Source organism: Tenrec ecaudatus, chromosome 1 (genome assembly GCF_050624435.1).
Source record: "Tenrec ecaudatus isolate mTenEca1 chromosome 1, mTenEca1.hap1, whole genome shotgun sequence".
Lineage (NCBI taxonomy): Eukaryota > Metazoa > Chordata > Mammalia > Afrosoricida > Tenrecidae > Tenrec > Tenrec ecaudatus.
The window spans coordinates 248030770-248057650 of record NC_134530.1 but is presented as its reverse complement, the minus strand read 5'-3'; the positions used below and the strand labels follow the sequence as shown (position 1 = coordinate 248057650).

Sequence of the window (26881 nt, the reverse complement as noted above, 5' to 3'; positions counted from 1 at the left end):
GACTCATGAGGGAGGGGAAAAAAAAGAGGACTTGATGCAAAGGGCTTAAGTGGAGAGAAAATGCTTTGAAAATGATTAAGGCAAAGAATGTACAGATGTGCTTTATACAATTGATGTATGTAGAGGTATGGGTTGTGATAAGAGTTATATGAGCCCCTAATAAAATGTAAAAAAAAAAAGAATTGCTACAAAATCACAATCATAGAAAACTTTTATCAAGCAAGATCCAGGCTGTTGGGCAGGTGGGATAAGGTTTCTCAAAAAAAAAAAATCCTCATATGATATTTCATGCTAACCTCAAAGAATGAGCAGATTAAAAAAAAAGTGAAAAAAAAAGAAAGCCAAGGGAGTCAAGATGATGTCCAGTAGGCACAACTACTGTTAGACCAGACAATTAAGAGGTAAGCAGGCCAATACTGGGAGGCTGAGTGCTAAAAATAGCCTCAGTGTACTAGGGTCTGGTTCAGTCCTTCCCCTTTGATTTGCATCCATGAAGAGATTCCATAACTCACTGGAACGCTTTAAGTTCACTGTGTCTGCCCGGAGGCTCCACGAACCCCTTGCCAGATCCAGCAGGACTGCATCTGCCACCCCTTCCTGCACCCTAAACCTGAAGCAAAATTAATTTTCCCATACTGCTGTCTAAAAGTGGTCATACCCCAACCTGGTACCCCAAGCCTTGAGGGTAACATACCGCCATGAAGCAGTGTACTAACAGAGAGTTCTGCAGGGCTGGGCCTTATTCCAGCTATGCCTACCCCCTTCCCCAGAAGAATGCACTACAGAAGACAGCACTGAAGACACAGCCCAGGCAGTATAACAGATCTGCCCAGACCACAGGAGAGCAAACTAAGAGGGAAAGAGAGAGAGAGAGGATAGCATCCTGACTCACCAAGCTTCAAGGACAACTTCCCGCTTGAAGCAACCTATGCACAGAGAGGACTGCAGGGTTGGCCTCACCATGAGACATGACCCACAGTGCTATGGGGGATAGCACCAGAGAACATAGTGTGAGAATTGTGCCTGTCTGACTCCCCTACCGCCACTAGGGCATAACATGCAGGGAGCTCAACAGAGCAGCAAGGGGAGCAAAGCAACCAAGGGCATGGCACTATATCAGACCTAATCAGAAAAAATTCCTAAGGGTCAGCAGGCAGACCTGGAACTATTCATTGGGGATTTCCCCCCCACATCTATCTATGTAAGATATGCAGGATAAACAATCCTGAGAAGAAAGCAAGGGGATCAACATTTCCGGGGGGACAGGGGAGAGAAGGAGGGGAAGGGAAAGGAAGAGAGAGCCAAAAAACTCAGGGACAAGGGAACAACCAGAGATCTAAAATCAATGTCAAGGAGAGCATAGAATGTCTGGTGGGCTTCGATTAAGTACAATGCAGCCAAGAAGAAGTACAGATAGCCGAATGAAGGTTGAACATGATAATGGGACAGGAAGTAAGTAAAAGGAAATAGAGGAAAGAACTAGGAAGCAAAATACATTTATAGAGGTATAAACATAGGCATAAACATTTATAGAGCTATCAACATTTAAATATTTACATATGCAAATATATTAATATATAATGATAGGGATATAGGTCTATGTACATATATTTCTAGGTTAAGTAATAAGGTAGCGGACAGACATTGGGCTTCTACTCAAGTCCTCCCTCAACACAAGAACACTTTGTTCTAATAACCTGGTATTCTGTGATGCTCACCTTCCTGACATAATCTCTGAAGACTAAATGGGTACATAAGCAAATGTGGTGAAGAAAGCTGATGGTGCCTAGCTATTAAAATATATAGTATCTGGGGTCTTAAAGGCTTGATGTTAAACAAGCATCCATCTAGCAGGGAAGCAACCAAGCCCACATGGAAAAAGTACACCAATCTGTGTGATCACAAGGTGTTGATGGAATCAGGTATCAGAAGACCCAAAACAAACAACCATTTTGATGTGAATGAGGTGGGTAGGATGGGAGACCCAAAGTCCATCTGTAGACAATTGGACATCCCCTCATAGAAGGATCACAAAGAGTCAGCCAAGGTGCAGTTTGCATCAATGAAAGACAACATTCCTCTGGTTCTTTAATACTTCCTCCTGCTCCACTATCATGACTCCAGTTCTATCTTTTCAATATTGAGAGCAGTGATACCATGAGGGCACAGGGAAGGTGGGGGGAGAAGAGGGAGAAAGGGTGGACCAATCACAATGATTGATGTACAATCCCTTCCCCCCAAAGGTGATCAAAAACAGAAATGTGGGTAAGGGGAATAAAAATAATTTATAAATTATCGATGGTTCACAAGGGTGAGAGGGTGGGGGAGGAAGGGGGGAAAAAAGGAGCTGGAAAAAAATGTCATAATCCCAGTCTTGAAGAGAGCATCTGAGAACTAGCCACAAGACCTCCCATCAGAGCTCTCCTCACTGCTATCCACTCTGTGCCTGCAGCCTAGGGCTTTGTAACACCCCTCCCAGTCAGGACAGAGGGACTACATCGGGCATCTTCTTTCTGCCTCCTCCCAGCAGGTGTGGGTAAATATAGATAATTAGACAATAATTTGTAGCAATTGAATTTCCGCTGGGATATTTACCTATGATAGAATGTAGTTCCCCAGAGCGAAACTGGGTAGAGCCAGGATTAACACAGGAGTGCAAACAGGGGTGAATTCAGATCCACTCGGCCTCAAACCCTCTCCATTAAACTGTTCCCTGGGGGACAGCTCAACACAGACCAGATAGCAGGGCACCCCACAAGTCCATTATAAAAAGGAAAAAAAAACAGCAACAATAACAACACTGTGGTAGTTACACAATCTGTTGTCAATTTGAAAGGATTAAGAGTGAAGGAGTGGAGTCTAGCCTGCCAATCAGGTTGTAGCTCGATGCCCTTATTCGGAGGTGCTAAGGAGATAAATAGCTCACAGGAAGAGGGACACATGCTCAGTTCCTTCTAAACATTCTTGTTCACAAGCCACATGAAGATAGGCTGATGGCAGCCAGAGCCTTGGAGCTTCAGAAGCCATGTGGAGACCCCTGCCAGCACTGATTTCCACCCACAGGTCTGTGATTGTCCTGCATTCAGGGACATTGCATGTGTTTCATGACCCTGAAGAGGAATTTATATATTAGTATCAGACATAGGGGTTAATATTGGACTTAGGGACTTGAACTAGACTGGGGTGGGATGTTCCCTCAATATTCAATTGCTCTTGTATATAAGGCTCTTTTTTATACACCTATGAGCATCTATGAATTTGTTTCTCTAGTTAACCCAGACTAACACAAACACTTTCAATTCCGTGCTGTGCTCCTTTATGTAACTTTGAAGGTAAGCCAACAGAGTTCTGTCCATTAACATAACACAACAAGGTAGCCAGACACCATTCTCCAGAGTACAGTGTAGGATTTTAACAGAACAAAAAGGGAAAAACAATCAGGTGCTGATAGCCACAGCCCAAGGCAAACCACTGGCTCTACCAGTTTTGGGCTCCACAGAGTGTCTTTAAAAGGCTGCAAATTGTGGCTTGACAGTCAGGACCAGTCCATGCTTGTGCTGCAGACCTGCCCCAACCAGCCAGGGCATACCCACAGTCGCCTACCTCAGCCCAGACTCTGAGGCCCCCACTGATGATGGTCACTGAGTTCCCATGCCATCCTGCCTACATAGCAGTCTGACCCACCACCATATTAGGCCACAGGGAGTCCTCGAAAACACTCTTACCAGTCACACAGAGAAAGACCTCAGGCCCCTTGATCACACAGATACATAGTGCCCAGTTCTTTCAAAGTGACACACAAACAGCAGCCTACCTCAACACCCTCAACAAGAAAAACAAAATGCAACAGCAGAGGAATCGTAAACCCAACAAAACACTCATAATAGAATCAAATGTAGATCTGACACAAAAAGAAATCTTCATAATATTGCTTGGAGCAATACATGATATGAGAGAAGAAGCACAGAGTAAAGACTCAATGATAGAGGAGATGAATTCCATGATAGAGGGGATGAAGTCCACGCAACAAAGGGACCACCATCAAAGTTCACGCACAACATACAAGCACTAACGAATGAGATAACAGAAGCAAAACACATGATCATGGACCTAACCAATAGACTAGAAGAGGCGGAGAATTGTACCAGTGATCTCGAGGACAATCAGGCAGAATTCAACAAATGGTAAAGACAGTGAAACAAGATAATCAAAGAGACAGAAGCAAACCTGAAATCAATGACAGATGCTATGCAGAGGAACAATATTCGAGTAATTGGTTTGCCAGAACAAGACACAAGGAAGAAGTCAACAGCTAAATTAGTGAGGGGATTTCTGGAAGCAACCTTCCCCACCTTAATGAATGAGAATCAGACATTTATACGGGAAGCAGAGAGGACACCAATTAGAATAAATCCCAAGGAGAACTCACCAAGGGACCTAAGAGTTAAATTATCCAACTTTGAAAAAAAGAGAAAACATTAAGAGCAGCAAGAAAAAAAAGTAGCATACAATGGTGCTCAGGAAAGAATATGCTTAGATCTATCAGCAGATACAATAAAGAAGAGGAGAGTGTGGAGTAACATCATGTGCAAACTGAAAGAAAAAAACCCCCACCAGCCTGAGAATCCTCTACCCCACCATATTATCTATTAAGATAGATGGCAAGGTAAGAGTCTTTCAGTAACCAGGAAAAACTCAAAGAATGTGCCATACGATACCAAACCATGTGTAAAATCCTTGCTGACTCACTATGATCAGAAGATCAAAATCCACCAAGCACAAGCAGAGGACCACCATATAGCCCAACTCCACCCAGAAACCAACACACCAAAAACAATTACCAAGATAACACGGCCTCAGAGCATAAAGAAGACAAGAAATGAAGCCCCCCACACAAACAGAGCACACTGATCTGAAGGGAGATAGGGAAACACTCAACACAAAAGGTATAAGATGACAGCAATGAATCCACAGGTGAGAACTCTGAATATCAATGGCCTCAACTTTCCCATTAAAATACAAAGGGTAGCAGGACCCTACTACAGGAAATCAAAAGTGACCTCCACAAGTGGAAGAATATCCCATGATCATGTATTGGAAGACACAATATAGTAAAGATAGCAATCGTACCCAAGGCACTACATAAGTTTAATGCTCTTCCAATTCAAATACCAACAACCTACTTCAAAGAAATGGAAAAAGTGACCACCAATTTCATATGGACAGGGAAGAAGTCTAGAATTAGCAGAGACCTCCTCAAGAAGGACAAATTCAGAGGGCTCACTTTACCTGACTTTAACACCTACTACACAGCCACAGTGCTCAAAGCAGCATGGTACTGGAATAATGACAGATACTCAGACCAATGGAAAACAACAGAAAACCCAGAAACAAAACCATTAGTATGTAGACAACTCATCTTCGACAAGGGCCCAGAAAGCATCAAGTGGGAGGTAGATGCCCTCTTTCAAAAGTGGTGCTGGAAACAATGGATATCCACCTGTAGAAAAATGAAACAAGACCCTTACCTTACCCTATGTAAAACAAACTCCAGGTAGATCACAGACCTAGAAGTTACCCCCAAACTATCAGGACCATCAATGAAGAATTCGAGACAACCCTAAGAAACTTGGTTCAGGGAATCTGTAGGCTAACTGCAATAGGGAAGGGTACATACATAGGTGAACCTGAAATCAATAAATGGGATATACTAAAGATAAAAACCTGTATGTGGTGAAAGACTTCCTAAGAGAATCCACAAACTGAGAGAGGACTTTTAGCAATGACATAACAAAGGGTTTATTACTAAAATCTTCAATACCCTCCTAACCTGCAAAAAGAGGAAAAACGTTAACCCGCTGAGGAAGTGGGCAATAGACCTGCCAGTGTCTTAGTCTGGGTTGACTAGAGAAACAAAGTCATAGACACTTATATGTGTTTATGAAAGAGCTTGATATAAAAGAGAAATTGTATATTGAGAAACATCACAGCCAGTTCAGATTAAGTTCATAAGTCCGATATTAGCCCATATGTTCAATAACAATCTTTAAATTCCTTTTCACACTCATGCAACACATGCAATGATGCTGAATGCAGGAAGAGCACAGGCTAGAGGGTGAAAAGTCTTGTGGAGCTAGTGGTGGTGTAGGCATCTGAATGGTGGCAGGGGTCTCCACGTGGCTCCTTCAGCTCCAGGAATCTAGTGTAGCCCCATGTGTCTTGTCAGCAGCAAGTTGAAGCAGAGAGTCCATGTGTATATGGCCTCCAGTGAGATATTTATCTCTATGGTGCCTCCAAATGAGGTCATCAAGCTGTGGCCTGATTGACAGGCTAGACTTCACCCCTTTGCAAGTTGACACCAGATTATGTAACTACCACAGGAGGAGACCCAAATGGCCAATAAACATTTGAGTAGATGCTCCTGATCATTAGCTATCCGAGAAATGAAAATTAGAACAACCATGAGATACTACCTAACACCCTTGAGGATACCCCAAATCAGAAAATCAGAAAGCAACACATGTTGGAGGGGATGTAGAGAGAAAGGAACTTTCCTCCACTGCTGGTTGTCAGGTAAATATGTACAGCCTCTGTGGAAAGCGATCTGGCGATATTTAAAGCAAATGGAAATTCAGCTTCCCTATGACCCAGCTATCCCTCTACTGGACATATATTGAGAAGAGGTATGACATAAACCATGACCAGTCATCTACACTCCAATGTTTATTACAGCACAATTCACAATGGCAAAGAACCTAAATTTCCATTTGATAGATGAGTGGGTTAGAACAACCTAAATTTCCATTTGATAGATGAGTGGGTTAGAACACTCTGGCACATACACACAATGGAGTACTATGCATCACTTAAAAGCATTGATGATCAAATGAAGCACATCATCTCGTGGGAAGAGTTAGAGGAAATAATGCTCAGTGAATTTAGCCAATCACAAAAGGATAAGTACAATCTGAGTCCCCTGAGATAGGTATGGGAATCAAACTCAAGGAGAAAGCAACTGACTGATGGTTCTAGAGGGACTTGGTGGGTGGAGGATGTTGGGAAGGGAGCTGTGAGCAAACAGTGCCACAGACAGGGGAATAACTAGGGAATTAAGTCAATAATCAGGAGGACTTAGAGATCCTGGGGGTTGTTTTAGCAACAGCAATCTAGCTGACAAGAATTACTAAGAGGCAGAAGAAGGGCAAGCATTATGGTGGGGCAGGAGAAATGTAAAAGGATACACAGGAATGATCTAGGAATAAAGCTATAGATAGAGGTATAAGCATAGGTGTGTACATATATAAATACATTAATTAATAAAAAATAGGCATTGGTTTAGGTACATACATTTATATGGCAATACACTGAGGTAGTGGACAGACTTTGGGCCTCTGTTCAAGCCTTGCTTCAATGCAAGTATACTGAGTTCCAACAACTTGGTATTCTGTGATACTCACCCTCCCAACACGATCACTGAAGACAAAATGCGTGCGTAAGCAAATGTGGTGAAGAAAGCAGATGGTGCTCAGATTTCAAAATATATTGAATCTGGGGGCTTAAAGTTAAACAAGCTGCCATCTAGCAGAAAAGCAACAGGCCCACATGGAAAAAGCGCACCAGCCTGTGTGATTATGAGGTGTTGATGGGATCAGGTAACAGGCATCCGAAGACCACAAACAAACAAACAAACAAAAACATATTGTTGAGAATGAGTGGGGTTGGAGCAGAGACTCCAAACACATCTGTGCACAGTGGGACATCCCTTCACAGAAGGGTCACAAGGAAGCGATGAGTCAACCAGGGCACAGTATAGTACCAAAGAAACACAATATTCATCTGGCTCCTTGAGGCTTCCTCACCCACCTCCCCACTCCCACTATCATGACCCCAGTCGAGCCTTTCCCTGAAGACTAGATCGTATCATGTACACAGGTACAGATAAGAGATAAGAGCTTACAACACATGATATCCAGGAATAGGAATGGGAATAGCGATACCAGGAGGGTAGGAGGGAGGTGGGGAGAAGAGGGGAGCAAGGGAAAACCAATCACAATCATGGACACATACACCCCTGCTCCCCAGCAACAGAGACCATAGGGGAAGGAAGACAGCAGTTAGTGCAAGATATGAAAGCAATAATTTATAATTTATCAAGGGATCACAAGGTGAGGAAGCAGGGAGGGAGGGGAAAAAAAGGAGCTGATACAAAGGGCTCAAATAGAAAGTAAATGTTTAGAAAATAATGATGGCAACATATGTACAAATATGCTTGATACAATTGATGTATGGATTGTTATAAGAGCTGTAAGAGCCCCCAATAAAACGATCTTTTAATTAAAAAGAAACAATTGGCTCATTTTTCATAGGATATTAAGTTCTTTTTATAAAAAAAACAGAATTATTTTAATTTTAATGTCATCCTTAAAGAAAAGATATCAGCAAACTCCGCCAACAGATGTGATCAGTTTCTGTCTTTTATATTGCTGGAAGCCAAAATTGGTGCCAGCTTGGATGCACAGCATTCAAAACACCATATACAGACTGAATCTCCAGTACAGCCATGATCTCACCAGCCAGGTCCTCGCAAAGAGCCGGAGGAGGAGGAGGGAGGACAGAGCATCTGCTCTTCATTTCTGACCAAGGCCTATCTTAAAAGTTACTTTCAAGCAAAATGAAATAAAAATATGGAACATTGAAATAGGCTATCATTTCTGAGATGTGGAGATGTACAGAAAGGTCCTGGATGAATGGGACAAAATTATATACATATTAATGGTTGGGATGGTGGTGGGGTGGAAGGAGCAACCATCTAAGGATTTAGGGCATCAGTGTCAAGGGCCAAGGTTTATCTTTGTCTTACATCTTTCTTTGGAAGCAGGTCATTAATAGAAAGTAACTTAAGGAAATTTGAGTATGAGCCTTCAAAAAATTTGTGGAAAAATCCTTTGAACTCCATTTTTTCCTCATGAACTTTTGGAAACCACTTCATATAGGTGAGCAAAACCAGATAAGAAAGTATTCCCTTTGCTTAGTGTTGGAGAATTCCAATTTAGATGTTTCAAAATCCTGATTGCCTATCCATCTCCAGGTCACCAAACCTACCCAAACATCTCAGTCATTTTTATCCCAACTACATTTTCTTCCTCAGTGCATTCTGTCTTTACTATTCTTGACCTTTGCTTCTGTTGAACACTTGGAAAGTCTCTATGTGTTCAGGCTTCTTTTATGAAGACCCTTTCCCGCTTTTTTGTCACCTGAGTCTTATGGAATCTTCAGGTGAATCACTAGCTCAGTACACTTATTGTAGCTCATATATTTTGAGTGAATTTTATGTCGTGACTTGTGGTCTCTCTCTCTGTAGTTCTGCTTTTGTAGCCCACCCACAGCAAATGACAAATTACCATATCAAAGATTGCAGGACCCTCACAATATGATGCGCTACACAAAAGGGAGGTTGTGTTTCTTCTATGGACCTGTGGCTCAGTAGGATGGTAGAGTAGTGAAGAGACCAGATGCAACGATGCATCTTTGCTTGTTTGAAACAGGGTGTTAAAGAAATAAGAACTGGAAAGTCAGAGAATTGATGAGCAGTCCAGACAAATGCTTGATCTGTTTAATCCTTTTGGCCAGTGTCATTAGTTATTGTGAGTTGATTCTGACTCATCGTGACCCCAGGTGTACAGAGTAGAACTCATTCATAGGGTTTTTAAAGCTGTGACTTTTTGGAAGCAGATCACCAGACTAGCCTTCCAAAGCACCTCTGGATAGGTTAGACCTGACAACCTTTTGGCTCGTAGTTGAGCCCTTAACCATGACTGCTCATGTAATTCATCTAGGGTCCATTGCTGTTCAGAGACTTACTATTGTCAGGTGCTGGTTTTAGTTAAAAATATCTCAATAAATCTTCCCCCCAACAATTTTATATAATTTACATATCATACAATTCAACAGTTCAGTCATTCAATCATATCAAGGGCCATTACACCGTCACCACCACATCAATCTTAGAGCATCCCCCACCCCATTGGATAAATCACTTTTAACATAAGTTAGGTAATCACAATCAGTTCTAGTACTCCCTCCCCCATACCGCATTCATTATCTATTCCCCAAATCCCCTTTCCCTTCCTATTGCTCCCCCCGCCCCCCGCCCCACTGCATTCCCTATAACCCCTTGTGCCAGATATTCTCATTATGCACCCACTCCTCCTGTGCTTCACAGCTGGGGACCCCAAGAGAAAACAAAATCGTACTAAGGTGGTAAGGCTGAAATCATAATTGTATAAAGACAAAAATACAAAGAGTGCGTAAGAAGGAAAGTCGCCCCATCAACATTCAAAAGGACAGGGAGGAAATTTCTGTCAAGGAACAAGTAGGAGGTAGTTGCCCCCAGTACAAATTCAGTTTGTGTCTGTAGGCAGAGGGGGGGGGGTGTCAATTGCCCAAGAACTGAGTGTGATCTAGTACAATCAAGATTACAATGGTTTGCCTGATAGTAAGGCTGCTCGAGAAGTTAATACATTGATACCTTCATTTGCAGGCGCCTTAAAAAAAAAAGAGGTCAAGTTTACCTTTCTGTTCTTCAAGTTAACCTTTTCTGTTAAGAAAGAATTGGCTACACTAAGGAGAGCTTCTTCTGGCCACTGCTCATACAAATTGATTGTGCAGGAAGTAATTAAAGAAGGAAATGTTCTACACGTTTGGCGAAAATTAGTTTCTGCAGGATTCATAGTCATAAAAATATGAAGATTTTTATGTATTCTCTGAAAATTAATGAAAATTTAAATTGTTAAAACACATTCCACTGCTTTGAAAAGATACATCACATTGAAAATTTAATTTACAATTGGTTTCAATTCTTTTCTTACTGAATAGAACAGAGGCAGATCCATTGTGCGTTGAACTCCTTACATAAATGGAGTCTTTTAAATGGAATCAACTAATCCTACAGAGCTCTTCCGAGGAAAGCAGTCATGCTGTGCTCCAGGTGACTGGTTCAACTGGTTGTGGCGGCACCTGACCAAGGCCATCCCTTATATAAACCAACTCTTAAGAGGGGAGCTTGGTGCTAGAGCTGTGTACCATAGACACCTTATATCAGAATGTAAGAGATCTGACTACTTAGCTCTTCCTCTGGGATATTTTTAAGACCCACAGAAGCGCAAAGTTAAAAAAAAAAAAAGCAGGGCAGCTTAGAGCTGAAAGACAATAGGAGTAGAGCACCAAATAAGATATTAATAAAGCATAGCTCTTGAAAAATTTCATGGAGTATTACTGTTCATTTAAAAATCCATATAGTGCACAAGCATTTAAGGTAAAACTGAAAACATCTCTCTTTGCTTCATTCATCATCATCCATTAACCTGGGAATATCTAACATTATCTAGTTTAAAATGTGGTTAGCTATTTATTGTTATTGTGTGACAATTCAAATACTTTTTAGAATTAGATATACATTATATTAAATAAGGAAACAACTAATTAAAATAGATTTTAATTGGGGTTCTTGATTTAGTTTTAATTTCTGGAATGTACTAGTCTTCACAACCCAAAATTTTTTTCTTTGTTCTTCCTTATTATTGATTATCCATAACTGGATAAACCAGCTATGAAAAATAGTACAATAGCATTCCATAAATTATCAGGATAACGATTTCCAGTTTTTTAACGTGCCATTTAAAACTATAACACAATCCAAAGCACTCACATCATATTGTTTTCTCTCAATTGGGGATTCAATTTCTGGAAGTGTTTACAAGTCCTTTTGCAAGATTACTAAGTATATGTTGAAGAAAAGAGAGTGGCCCACTTCAATTCTCAAATGACCCCATGAGTGGCAAAATTTGGTACCCAAACTAAGTGGCATAATGACACTCTTTGAGTGAACATTTTGACCATCAGTAGGTGTCATTCTACCGTAGTATGAAGGAAAGACACAGAAAGATGAGTTCATTGGTCTAGTCTACATCTAGCATTCAGATCAATTCCTTCACAATCACATAACTGCTGAATTCATTCCAAATATTTCCTGCTTTTGCTTTATGGATTTATACCTCCTCATCAATTCTAGGGTTATTCAAAGTGATGGAAAAAATTCTTTTTTTCATGCCTTCCTCAAATGAAATGAAAACCACATTTGCTAAGAAGAGATCGAAATGCAAGAAATAATCTTGGGAATTGGCTTCTCATTTCATTGCCTTTAGCTCTTTTTGGTTCTCTTTAAACCATTGATAGCTGGTAAGGCTCAGACCCTTGTTAAAATTTATGTGTCTGTATGTGAGGTGGTGGTCATTTTTTCATCTTATAAATTCATTCAAAGATTGAAATGATATTATACTGGAAAATCATGTACAGAGCTATTAATTTAGTCTACTTTTAATTTAACAATAATTTAATCAAGTCAATCTAAAAAAAGTACCTTTTGGAAGAATGAAAATAAAGCTTCTTTACTATTATCTATGTAACCGGTCTGTTCAGCAAGAGATCTAATCCTTTGCATAATAGAATCCAGCTCTTCATTTTCAAATAAGTCAGGTATTTCTCCTGAATTCAAAATGTAGTTCAAATCTTCCAATAGTTTCTCCTTAGGTGAAACATATATTTAATTAGGAATTAGTAAGCTTTTCACATAATCTACTGTAAACACACCAAACCAAGGAAGAAACAGTGATTAAAGGACACTAAAACTAATTATTAAAATGCTAACATTCTCTTAGTTAGTCTATTGTGTTAGTCTGGGTAAACCAGGGAAACAAATCCACAGAAACACACACACACACACACACACACACACACACACACACACACACAAGGGTTTTTTATAAAGGGTAAGTGTATGTTAAGAAAGCATCCCATGCAAAGGGCTTAAGTGGAGAGCAAATGCTTTGAGAATGATTGGGACAGGGAATGTGCGGATGTGCTTTATACAATTGATGTATGTATATGTATGGATTGTGCTAAGAGTTGTATGAGCCCCTAATAAAATGTAAAAAAAGAAAAGGAAAAAAAAAGAAAATGATTAGGGCAAAGAATGTACAGATGTGCTTTATACAATTGATCTATGTATATGTATGGATTGTGATAAGAGTTGTATGAGCCCCTAATAAAATGTTAAAAAAAAAGAAAGCATCCCAACCCAGTGCTGTCCAAGCCCATAAGTTCAACATTAGCCTGTATGTCCAACATCGATCTACAAAGTCCTCCTCCATCTCATAAAACACACGCAATGATGCTGACTGCAGGAGGATAGCTGAATCAGTGAGTGTGTAAGCATCTCAGTACTGGCAGGGGTCTCTATGCGGCTGCTCCAGCACCAGGGTTCCATCGGGGTAGGTCCATGTGGCTTCCTCTCTGGGATAGCTTGCAGGAAGTGAACCTTGCCAGCTGAAGCAGGGAACTGGCTAAGGCAGCTGCACCCTGGTCCGACCATCACAGAGCAAGAGACCCAAGAGCTAGAAATGTGAGGCTCACCAAGCTATTTATCTCTCTGCCCTTCAATTAAACCCACATGTGTTTATTGGCCAGGTTGGCACAGTAAACCTTAACTATCTCACCCATTAAGCTTATATTTTCTCAGTCAAAATAAGCTTCATTCAAATATCAGACAATATCTATTGAATAGTACAGCATTCAGAACACAATGTTAAGCATTTGGTAAGAAGTATGGAGAGGTGGGTTCAATGATACACGGGGCTGATCTTGATCCCAAAGCAGTTCACATAAGTTTGTACTGGTAAACAAACTAGAAATAACAAGGTTTAGGGATTATTTCAACTTAATGAAATTTAATCTCTATAAAATGTTCCAGTGTTAATGAGAAATATGACAGGATAGAGCAGTAAATGTTCCCTTGAAATTTGCCACCAAGAAGTAAATATGATCTGAGATGATGGTTTTCTTAACTTTGCTTTGGCTGTGGAAAGTTTAAGTGATACAAAGTAACATGTAATAAAAATGGTGGGTGATAAATATTTTTTGCTTGTATGTAAAGAGAATATATCCTGCAAAGAAAGTTCTAACAATAGGAAAAGTAAAACACAAGAAGAGGAGAAACAGAAGTCTCAGTGCTAGGAGAGCACTACAGATTACATACATGGTCTAATAGTGGTGTCAAACGATAGTTTAAAATTTTTTAGATACAAGGATTGAAAAACTAGTTTAGATATAAAATAATTGACTTCAGCTACCTAGATAAATTGCTTCTAATTCATTAATTAAAATGAAAATGACAAAGATAGGAGAATGCTTATGTTGCAATGTTTATGCAAAAATATATAGTGTGATTACAATTACATAGAAAAAAAACAAAAAAACAATTACATAGATATTTTCTTACTACTTTCTTTTCAAAAGTTAAATTTATTTTAAGCTACCCAAACAACAAGCTTGACAAATAATAAAGACAAGAAGCACTTACTTGATCTATGTTTAAATTAGCGACCATCAAAACAGTAGGGTTTCCTTCTAATCCTGTTTGAATGAAGACTCTTTTAAAGTCTTCCTTGAATTCTAGGTAGGCATAATTGTGAGTTACAGGCATTTGGTACAGTTTGTGTTGTGTCAAGTGACAGGCCAAAGTTGTACATGTTGTTTTTCCACGCCCATCTATTCCAATCTATAGAGGAGACAAAAATCAACATCTAATTCCTATACATATTATTAGAATCTTTAAATCTATATTTTTATGTTTCAGTGTGCTAGACAATTAAAAGACCTCTGACTATTTTTATAACCATGCTGTGTTGATAAAATACTGAATGTCTAATACGCTAGCAAGAGAAAAACAAATATTCACTCAAGGATAAAAATGTTTATATCAGCAGTATTCATAATAGTCAAAATGTAGAAACAATCCAAACATGTCTTGGAGGGTTCATGAATATATACATTGTGGTATGCCTGTACACTAGAATAAGATTCAATGATAAAAACATAAAAATTAATGCATACTATATTATTAAAGCTCAATAACAAACTCTTTATATCATGTTATTTCACTTACATAAAATATCTGTGAATGATAAATTTAGAGATCAGAAGCATATTAATAATTTCTTATGACCGAATGGGAATGGAAATTGACTTCAAATGGGCATAAAGGATTTTTTGGGAGGTGGATAATGGAAATGTAATAATAAATGGATTATTGTGATGGTTGTATACCTGTAAGTTTAATAAAAAAACATTGATAGTTTAATAAAAATAACATTGAATTGTACACTTAAAACATAATGTATTCATCAATTCACAAATATATTATTATTGTATTATTCTATATATTTATATTATATACTATTGTTATATATAGTATATATATTATTCCTAGTATATATAAATAGACTACATAAATAGGAAACAAAGAGAGAGAAATACACCGTGGAGCAGTTCTACTCTGTCATATAAGATTACTATTAGCTGGAATCAACTAGATGGTATACAATAGTCCATGACATGATGCAACACTAGATACATGAATATGATCCTTGAATATTTCTCATCAAATACTTAGAAACCCTGGTGGTGCAATGACTGAGCATTTGCTATTAACTGAACATTAAGTAGTGAAACCCATTAGTTGCTCCACAGGACAGAAGACCTGGCAATACGCTTTTATAGAGTTTAAGGACTAGGATCCCCTATGGTGGAAGAGGAGTCAAGATGGTTGACTAGACAGATACACTATCTAGACCAGTGGTTCTCAACCTTCCTAGTGCCGCAACCCTTTAATACATAGAGTTCTCCTCATGTAGTGGCGACCCCAACCATAAAATTATTTTCGTTGCTACTTCATAACTGTAATTTTGCTAGTTATGAATTGTAATGTAAATATCTGATATGCAAGATGTATTTTCCTTGTTACAAATTGAACATAATTAAAGCATAGTGATCAATCACAAAAACAATATGTAATTATATACTGTGAAATATTTATTTCTAATGACAAATAAATGAAATTTTGTCTTGAAGCATGGAGTAGCATGGGTAACAGTCTTCATGTCAGTTATTTAGAGGAGTGGTGTCTCGGTTCCTAAGATCATCGGAAATAATATGTTTTCGGATGGTTGTAGGTGACCCCTGTGAAAGGGTCTATCAACCTCCAAAGGGGTCGCGACCCATAGGTTGAGAACCGCTGATCTAGACCCTCTAACACAAAGATTTGCGAAACCAAGTACAATGGTTATGAATGACAAACCAGGAACTCAGAGCTTCAAAAGAAAGGATAAAGAAGCGCATCAAATACACTGAAGAGAATGGTAATGAGTAAGATGACATAGTGTATGAAGTGTTAAATGTAAAACTGATATGTTCTCTTTCATTCCTGATTTTAATAATTTGAAGAGTCTTTTTCTTCTAGTTCAGCTAAAGATAGTCAATTTTGTTGACCTTTACAAGGAAGCATTTTTTTATGTTGATTTCTACTTTTTTTCCTCTAATATTTTTTGTTTTTTTCTGCTCATTTGGGGTTTAGGTTGGTTTCCTTTTTGTAGTTCCCTGAGGTGTAATACTAAATTGCTGATTTGAGATTTTCCTCTTCTTAAACATAGCTATAAAGTTTTCTCTAACATGATTTAGGCATGTTGCTTTTGGGTTCATTGATGTTAAAATATTTTATAAGTTTTCCCACAATTCTTTCACTCATTGCTTATTGGATTATTTTTTTTTTCAATAATCGACTTTCACTTATAAAAATTTCACATGTCTGTTAACTTTTCTATTTTCCTTCTGGTATTTTTTAAATTGAATTCTTTTGTAACCAGAATAGATATTTTGCTTGACTTTTAATTAGTTAAAGAACATAGTCTATCCTGGAGAATAATTCATGTGTGCTTAAGAAAGATGCATATTCTATAGTTTTGAGTAGAGTGTTCTAAAGTTGTAAATTAGATCAAGTTTCTTTATAGTATTGTGCAGGTCTTTATCTTGGCTGATTTTATGCTCAGGTGCTGTATCAATAATTGAGATCAGAGGTATTGATATATCCTACTATTATTATGAAATTATTTATTTATTTCATTACTTCTGTCAGATTGCGTTAATATATTTTTGGGGGTTGCTGTTCAGGGTGTAAATATTTATAACTGTTATATGTTCTTGGGAATTAATCTTTTTTATCATTATAATATGCATTTCTTTGTTTCACACCAACTTTTTTTTTTTTGCCTTAAAGTCTATTTTGTCTAGTACTAGTATGCCCATTTCAACTCTCCTTTGGTAATAGTTTGTATAGTTTATCATAACTTATCTTTTCATTTCAACCTCTTTGTGTCTGTGAATCTAAAAATGACTCTTATTGACAACCAATATTTGAATTTTCTTCTTTTAAAAATATTCAGTATGACAAGCTCTACCTTTTTATTGGTATATTTAATGTACTTACTTTTAATATTATTGTTGGTATGAGTTAATTTATAGCTGTAATTTTGTTATGTTTTCTTTGTGTTTTATGTCTTTCCCCTGCTTCATTTCTCCTTTACTATCTTCTTTTGCATTAACAATATTTTCTAGAGTTCTATTTTAAATATTTTTTATTGTGAAAGTAAAGCTTAGTGCAAAGGTTTACACTTCTAAATCAATAAATGTACTGTGTTTTAAGGCACGACTGACCTACAAAGATACTATGTTAATACCAAGGATACACTAGAAATAGTACAAGATCCATAAGTTTTATCTTCACCAAACACCTTCCAGAATTTTGTTCCCATTCCGTCTGTTGTGAGGTGCTGTTGAGTCAGTTAAAAGTCATACTAACCCAAGATACAATAGATCAAAACTAAAATAACCTTTAATGCATCTCAATGATTATGGTTTTCCAAAAATGTATAGACACAAATTTCTATAATAAATGAGGCATATTTTATTAAAGTTTCCTTATTTTATTCTTTTCAAAATATCGAAAAAGTTAAAATCCTACCAGTAGCATGTGACTCCACGGTTGCCGAATGACCCTTGCCGCTCTTGTAATATGCTGAATGGCTTCTTTGAAGAACACCAGAGAATGAGAAATCTTACAAAGGAAGGGGGCAAACAAACAGACAAACAAATTACAGGAGGATGTGGCTTTACATACTAGGAGATAGGAACGAAAAGAGCCATGCAAGTCATCCAGCGGTCGAGGTCCTGGACCCTGATAGCCAGACACGCTTAGGGAGAAAGTTCCACAGGGCGGATGGTCACGGTGCCACCCTCAGATGAGCAGCATCGGGGGCGGGGGTGGGGGCGCGTTTGGTCACGGGGTTGAAAGAAGATAATGAATAGAAGGGCACAGCACCCAGGATGCTTTTCTACTGCTCTGTCTTAGGCAAGTGGTGGAAAGAACCGACTCAGGAGAGTGGTTTATGGTATCTAAGGCTTTATTGATATCTCTGTTCAAATACAGCACAACCATGAAGTCTTACTTCCCTCATCTCTGCCCACAATAGCAATGGAACAAAGGTAACAAAGTCACACCATCTTGCTGACTATATTGCTACTCTGGGCATGCTGGTAGGCTCTCCTTTGTGTTTCTTAACTCCATTCAGAGCTACAAAATTCATCAAGCTCTCTGCAGCCTCAGGGGTGCACTTTAGCTTCCAAATAAGATTAAATAATATAACATTGTGTATTTTCTTTTTTATTTCCTAGAAGGATCAGGAACTTTAAAAAAACTGTACTTCAAATGATCTATAAATACCTTGATTCAGAATTAATCAACAGTGGTTTTTTTATTTTTGAAAATTTTATTTTATGAAATGCCTTCATTGTATAAAGTATCTGCATGCATGTGCTTAAATATAAGAATACATTATATTATGTTTCAGAATAGTAAGCATGTATGCACCATGGTTAGTGCTCTACTGGGTGAGACATAGTCTTCCTCCCCTGACCATGCTTTCTGCAGTATCTCTTATAGTCTTACTGATGGTCTCCTTTGGGCCACTCTGCCCACATGGCCATTTCTTGTGGGCACTTGCACTATATCTGAACAGTGGGTTTTAAATTACACATACATACACATTCCATACACAGACATACACGTATACATATACACAAATATCCTATTTCATTTGGGATTTATAAAGTTTATGAAAAAATGGAATTGAAAGATAATAGAAAATTTCCAAGAATGTTTTTGAAGTTCTTTGCATATTTAATTTAAACCCAAACCTGTGGCCTAGAGTCGACTGTAACCCACATTGAGCCTATAGAAGAGAGAACTTCACCCTGCGGTTTCAGGGTCTAGACCTCCTGGAATAGTCGGCCTCAGCTTTCCTCATGGAACAGCTCATGGGTTTGAAGGCCTTTCAGTTAGTAGACCAATGCTTAATCCACTGTGACACCATTCTAGCACTTTCTCTATAAACAATAGCCTCAAATTTTTATATAGTAGGAGCTTTACCTCCAAAGACGTTGGCCCCAATTTCATCTGGAATTCATGAAGAATATTGGCAAGTTTATAATAGTTATTGGTATTTTTATAGATCTTTTTCCCATGAGGCTTGTTGATATTCAAGAAATCTACAAAGACAGTCGAGTCATTCATCAGCCTTTCTTTGGTCCATGAAATCTGTAAGATAATAATTTAATAGTGTCTGTTACTACCACAATTCTCTCCATTATCAATATTAAAGTAGTATCTGCAAAATAGAAGCTCGTGGTACAGGGAGCTATGATGCAGGCGTTCTTAACCCACCCCCTTTTTTTGTTGCTATTGGACCCCTTGGGTCAGTGATCCTTTTTTGTCAATGAAATCCTTTTCAGAATAAGGGTTTAAAGCACATAAAATAAAATGCAAGAGTCATAAAAGACAAAGTAACAAATTCACTGTTTTCAACTCAATTCCGAGGAACTTTATAAAGTAAGGTAGAACTTCCCCAGTGGGCTTCTGAGACGAACTTTGTACCGAATAGAAAGCCTCCTCTTTCCCCCACAGAGTGGCTGGTGGTTTAGACCTGCTGACCTTGTGCTTAGCAGCCCAATGGGCAACTACTACATCATCAGAGCTCCTAGGAGCTGTAAAGGAAACCCAAAAATGTTGAAATACAGTTGCAAACATGAATACTTGGAGGTTTGGGTTTTAGGTTAATAATTCCTGTTGTGGAAATAACATTTTAAAATCCTACTGGCCAACCTGAAAAAAAATGTAAAAATACCTTCCCTTTGTGTTAGCTGCCACTGAGTTCGCCCATGAACAGGTGAAACCCCGTTCTAGAGAGCAGAACAGCTCCATATGGTGTTCTGGGTTACGACTGTTAGGGTAGCAGTTTGCCAGGGCTCTCTTCTGTGGAGTGGCTGGGTGGGTTCGAACTGCTAAGCTGTGTTTTAGCAACCAATGCAAATACTTGTGCCTCCAGTTCCTACTTTGCAGGCCTTCCAGTCACGAGGGCCCCATCGCCCAGTGCTGCGCTGTTCCACTGCTTCCTGGCTAATCCCTCAGAACTGGACAGCTTGGTCCTTCTTCCTCGTGTTTCCATCTGAAAACTCTACTGAAACCTGTCCATCATGGGTCATCCTCCTGGTCTTTGAAATACCAGTGGCAGAGTTTCCAGCATCACAGCAACGTATAAACCACAACAGAATGACAAACTGACAGGCAAGTGGTGGTGACTATTATTAGTGTTATAATCTTGTATTCAAAAAGAGAAATACAAAATACCAATAAAATGATACTGCTTAAAAATTCTCAGAGAAATAATTTGCATCTATAGGTTTGGATAATATGGTCTTTTATTGGGGGTAATATATTGTCCATGGAGCTGACTCTTGCTAATGGAAGACTCAAGATTCTGGACTTTTCCATAGTCATTGTTTGCTCATTTTCTACTGCCTCTATATTTCTTAGTCTGATAATACTTATAGAGTATTTAAAAATAACACTTATAGAGTGTTTAGGGACTTCTCCTGAGGTAGTCATGAGCTCTCTCTAGGTGATTATTTTAGCAAAGTCTCACTAGTCCTTCATTCCATCCTTTATTTACTCACTCATTCCAAATATATTTATTAAGTGCCAACTGGGGGTAAAGCAAGATGATAAAATTTGTGGATTTAGATAAGAAAAAACAGTGAGTTTGTTCTCCAGGATTCATAGATTGGAGAGAAAGAGGTAGTTACATTATGATCAACTGTCTGATACGGAAAGTCCATGATCTTATGGGTATACACAAAAGGAGTACTTAACCTGGAAAAGAGGTGGCTGCCAAGGATGGCCAAGGTTGATGCAGGGGAAGAGACTTTCAGGAGGAAAGGCAGAAGCAAAAGAGACCAGGTCAGGTGAAATGAGTAGGGACTGAGGAGAGCTAGTAGGCATGGGCCTCATCATGAAGGTCCTTATTTACAATGTCAAGGAATTTGTACTTTATTTTAAGACTTTATGAATCTCACTGTGAAAATGTTATGCATTAAGCATTATGCATTAACTAGGAGGGCCAGATTGGTGTCAGGGAGATTTGTTAGAATCTAGATGAGAAACCACAAAAGCGTGAACCAGGATAAATGTCAGTGGATAGAAAGAAGAGAATAAATTGAACAAATATCAAAACAGTAGCATCACAGAGTGAGGTCATGAATTTGAAATGGGCTTGAGGGGAAGGGAGGAGACCAAATTGATGCTCTTCTGAAAAAACAGCTGATGCTCCAAGAGGCTTGGGTGGTAATGCCAGTGACTGAGCTAGTGAATATAAAAATCAGAGAATGTATAGAAGGAGAGAAGACACAGAGAGCAAAGACTGTATCAAAATATTAAACGATGCAGAAAGCATCCAAATAAGATGAAAATAGTAAACAGAGTCACTTTACCAAAAAAGAACCAGTTGATATTCAACCATTTCAAGAGTTAGCATATGAGCAAGAACCAATGGTACTGAAGGAAGAAATCCAAGCTACACTGAAAACATTAGCCCAAAACAAGGCTCTAGGAATTGATGGAATAAATCAGTTCAACAAGCTGATGAAACACCGGAAGCATTCACTTGTCTATGCCAAGAAATTTGGAAGACGTTACCTGATCAACTGATAGGAGAAGATGCATATTTGGACCCATACCAAGGAAAGATGACCCAACAGAATGCTCAAATTACAGAACAATATCACTGGTTTCACATACAAGAGGAAATGTTGCTGAAGATCTCTCAACAATGGTTGTAGGAGTTCATTGCCAGGTAACTGTCAGAGGTTCAGTTTGGATTCAAAAGAGGATGTAGAACAAGAAATATCATTGCTGATGTCAGATGAATGTTTATGGACAGCAGAGAATACCAGAAAGATGTGTACTTGTGTTTTGTTTACTAGGCAAAGGCATTGGACTCTGTGGCCAACAGCAAATGATGGGTAGGCATGAGAAGAATGGAAATTCCAGAATATTTAATTGTGCTCATTCAGAATCTATGCACCATTTACTCACAATCCTTTCAGCGTGTTGAAACATTTTCTTTTGTGATCTGGGATGAAAGATGAACACTGAAGAAAACAAATTTAGCAAGATAGAGAGGCACAAGGAGTCTCACTGAAGTCTCAGGAGAGTGTACATTTCTGCTAGTCTTGGAGAAAAATGAGCAGTTTAAAGTAAAAATGTAAGCAAAGGCATACAGTCCCCATAATTTCTATCATATCAGGCTACACTCATATTTTAAGGAGAAATATGGCATTATAAATAAGATAAAGCTCTTTCACTGATACTTTTCTAGAATAACGTTTTCACCCCAAACTCCATTTAAGATAAATTTTGAAATGTAAGCTTACTTGAAAGTAGTTCTTAAGTTCCCTTGAAAGAAATTGATAGAAAAGCCCTTTATCGGTATGCTCAATTAAGCGATCATGGAACACTCGGGTGGCTTCATGCACAAAGAACAGCGCGGCCATCTCCTTAGAGTTAATAACGGCCTTGTCAGCTTGCAGCAGGCCGAGAAGAAGCTGTTAGGGATGTAAAAATAACAGTTTAAAACATCAGCCGGGCAATTTTTTAAAGTACCATATGAAACAGAGTCATAATTTTGTTGGATGACGTTCATAAAAGCAGAAGCAACTAGTCAAGGTAAAAAGGGCCAATGTCTATAAGTGACAACATAAATTTGTGATGAGATGCATAAAGTTATGAATCTAGGTAAGCATGGAATCACCTATAGAGGAGGGATTATGGAGAGGTTTTAGCGTCTCTACTGAAAATCTTGCTAGCCTGGGCAGGTACAAGACTGCTCAGATATTGGTACTGGTACTGGTACTGGTATGGAGGCAGGGGACTGGTAGGGCCTCCTTTATATGTTCTAAAAAACTTATAACTCATTTTCAAAGATTATATATACTATTTGGGATGAAGTCCCACAGGAGAATAAGCATATTAAATTTATGTGTTGTTCTACTTAACATTGCAATTTGGAAATGTATTTGATCAACTTTGATGACTTAACTAAATCAGCATTATTTGCATAATTCCCTGGTATGAAAGATACAGCTTCTGAAACTGCATGCTTACAACATTCATCCATGGTTTTAATTTTGAGAGTTACAATAAAGACTTAGAAATAAAGCAAGGCCCAAATTACATAATATCCTTTCCTTTTTCTCTGCTGAAAATCTTAGCCATCATGACCAGTCATGTCATTGCTGCCTTCTCTCTAAATTAATGACATTGTTTTCAACCAAACAAACCAGAATTCCACTCTTCCTCCCCCTTTAACTGTATAATGTTGACAACATCCATGAGTAAGAAGGAAATATGTAGAGGCACTGTGAATTTAGTAAGTAAACTGACATGTAAACGTTTTGAGATCAGAGAATGAATTTGGATACAAACCTTGAAAACATCCCGGAGATTGAATATGTAGTGGCACTTGGTTGGGGTGGGCAACATACTCTGACGCACTTGGTAGTAGATAGCAAGGGAACAGCATATGAGTTGGTCCTTACTTTTCTGAACTTCAGATGTGAAGTTATTGATGGAGAAATACAGTTCCAAATGAGTCTTTAAAGAGAAATGTTATCATTTAGTTTGCAAAAACATCGAAGGTTAGACGGTTTCTGGTGATGCTTCACTAGAGACTTACACACTATAGTAGGGGATTACTTTAATTGGAAAGGTTCATAAACACAATCAATTTAAAACAGGAAAGTAGACTATAAAAGAAACCCTGGGTGTTGCTAATTGGGGGCAAGGATCGCGAACCTGAATTTGTTGCATGGTCTAGAGGTGTGAGCGACATGCTCTCTGGGGACCATGTAATGCCCCACACCTGAGCATGTCAGGAGCCTGGGTGATGTGGTAGGGAGTTTCGAATTGGGCTGCTAACTGCAAGGCCAGCAGTTCCAAACCATGTGTCACTGCAGGAGAAAGATGAGGCTTTCTACTCCTGTAAAGAATGGGTCTCAGAAACCCATAAGGCCGGCTCTACCCTGTCCTATCAGGTTTCTAGGAGTCAAAATCAACTCAGTGGCAGTTAGTTATTTTTTTAGGAGCATGCCAGGTAAATTGGAACGTCTCCACCACTCAATTCCCTGGTAGGTGTTTTTAGCAGTGTCAGGAAACACAACTACCTTCTGTGCGACCTTCTAAATCAGGCTTGCTTGAGGTGTGGATTGTTGATCACCTGCCTCAGAATTACTAAGTGATTAAAAAAAAACAAATTAAAAAATAATCTTGAAAATTTATAGTGTAAAGAAGAAAAATCCCTATGATTGGTTTGGAAGAATTTCCTAATCTTGCATTAGATTTATTTTTCTTATCAAACTCCATTTCAACTTGAGCCTTTTTTAACAATATGAATTCCTTCTCTCAGTGTTTTCTTTTGTTACCAAGGGCAATGGAAGTAACAAATCAGTTCTGGCATCAATCCAGCAAAAACACAAACAAAACACCACCAAGTTATTATTATTTTTGACCGAGACACATTTTAACGAGAGGCCAGAAAATATGGGGAGAATAAAATTCATCTCTTTAAGAGAATTTTCTTTAAGCAGTGAGTGGTTACAAGTCTTCCTTGGACTAGTGTCTCATTTCATTAGAACATGGACTGTACGTTTTACCTGGAAAATAGTATTCAAGGCACTCTGTGGAGGATGAGGCAGCACCAGTGTGGAGAAGTGCTTGAGTAGGCGTGGGCTGATATCTTTGCCCCCAATGGGCGGGACACAAGCTGCGACCAGAGAGAGGTCTTGAATATTCTGTGGGAAGGATAAAAAGCAAGACAGTAGCTAAATGTCTCTGCCCCAAGTAAAATCTTGACCTTCCTTGCCACAAATGGACAAGGGATTTTAAAATACTTCGCCTAGAAGGTTAAGAAAGACAGTATACATGGATTACTTTTCACTGTCGTATAAAAATGATGATAATAAATTTATCTTTTAAGAAGGAGTCCATCCTAAAGTGTAACTTCAAGACAGGTTATTTCTACAAAATATCAGGGATAGTTCATTTAAAAAGCAATCACTGGAAAATAAGCCATGCGGCATTGAGGGTTCTGGTGATAAGTATGAACTAAGAAGAGCCTGGATTATGTTGCCACAGTGGTCAGCACGGACTCCCGATGAGATGCCCGTTTACCCGAGAACTTCTATTTGGCATTTCACAGCACCCCAGCATTGCAGAGCAGGGTGGAATCCAGGGAAGCTAGCCTGTTTACAATGGGATGCCTTTGACATCTTCGTTCCTGCCTGTGCCCATACACGATGTGGAAACTGTACAATGAATCAGGCAGACAGAAGAACAATCGATGTCGTTGACTTATAGGGTGGTGAAACCCCAACCAGATCGCTGCCATTAGTCTGTGCTGACTCACAGCGACCCCTGTGGGGTTCTGAGACTAATGTTTACAAGAGAGTAGAAGGCCCAGCCTTTCTCCTGCCCACCTTTGGTAGTTTCCAGCGGCTGACCATGCAGATCGCAGCCCAGGGTGTGAGTATGGTCAAGAACATTTAATGTACCATGGACTGTTGGAGGAATGAACAAATAAATCTGGGTTGGAAAAAGTATAGTTAGAATGCTCCTTAGAATGGAGGATGATGTGACTTTTTCCTCATGTACTTTGACCATGATGGGACAGGGCCAGGCTGTGCTTGGCTCTACTGTGTAAAGCTCACTTTGAGTTGGAACCTGCTTGATGGTGGTCCCTACCAATAACAGACCGTCCTATCCCCAAGCCCACCGAAATCCCATAAAAAGTCTTCAGCTGCAATTTTCTCATCAACTTGGGGAACGTCTCTAGGCTGTATATTCCAGATGCATCCCCAGCATTTTTTTTTTTTATAGTAGTCTCCTGACTTGTCTCCTAGTGGCTTGTAGCTGGATTCTTTCTGCTTTGGGTTGATGGTTGGTTCAGTCTGACTAATGTCAGGTGATGCTACTCACCAGCCAGTGTGTCTCATCCAGAATTGTAGGCCCAGATTGATCTGAGACATGAGACTGTTAGTAATCAAAAGATGTGATTCTACAAATAAGGAAACTGAGAACCAAGAAGTTTAACTAGTACAGTTATGGGCTTGTGATTTTCAGAGAAGAAATAAAATAGATGCAAATAAGCAAACACTGAATTACAACACAAGTCTTGATTTCCAAATGTACCAATTAAATTAATTTTAGACAAGCATTCGAAGGAGAAAAGTGCATCTGATTATATCTTTTTAAAATTTAAGCCATTCGTATTTGGTTCATGTGATGAAATATTTACAATGATTAGTCTTTTAAAGCTAAGAAATTTTAATCATGGATGAATTATGAATTTTTCCAAACATTTTCATATATTGAGATAAGTACATGACTTTTATCCAATGGGATTTTTTTTTACTTTGCTATGAATATCTGATTTAAATACAACCCATAGTTAGGAATCAAGCCCGTAAAGACCGTTTAAAAATTCAAGGTACATATACTGGTTCATAATAAAAAATGAGAGCTATTTTTAATGCATATCAAAACATT

At 38.7% G+C, this 26881-nt stretch overlaps 1 protein-coding gene across 1 annotated transcript in view; it reads right to left on the bottom strand.

Moving 5' to 3' along the window:
• The window catches only part of DNAH14 (dynein axonemal heavy chain 14), a 419312-nt gene that overhangs the window by 131158 nt on the left and 261273 nt on the right, over positions 1-26881 (bottom strand). Inside the window, exons 48-55 of the mRNA XM_075542667.1 lie at positions 24991-25128; positions 23765-23932; positions 22714-22884; positions 19376-19543; positions 17912-18004; positions 14417-14614; positions 12419-12583; positions 10572-10763 (exon numbers count right to left, since the gene is read on the bottom strand). Of these exons, the coding sequence (XP_075398782.1) occupies positions 10572-10763; positions 12419-12583; positions 14417-14614; positions 17912-18004; positions 19376-19543; positions 22714-22884; positions 23765-23932; positions 24991-25128 (1293 nt within the window). The remainder of the gene's footprint in view (positions 1-10571; positions 10764-12418; positions 12584-14416; positions 14615-17911; positions 18005-19375; positions 19544-22713; positions 22885-23764; positions 23933-24990; positions 25129-26881) is intronic.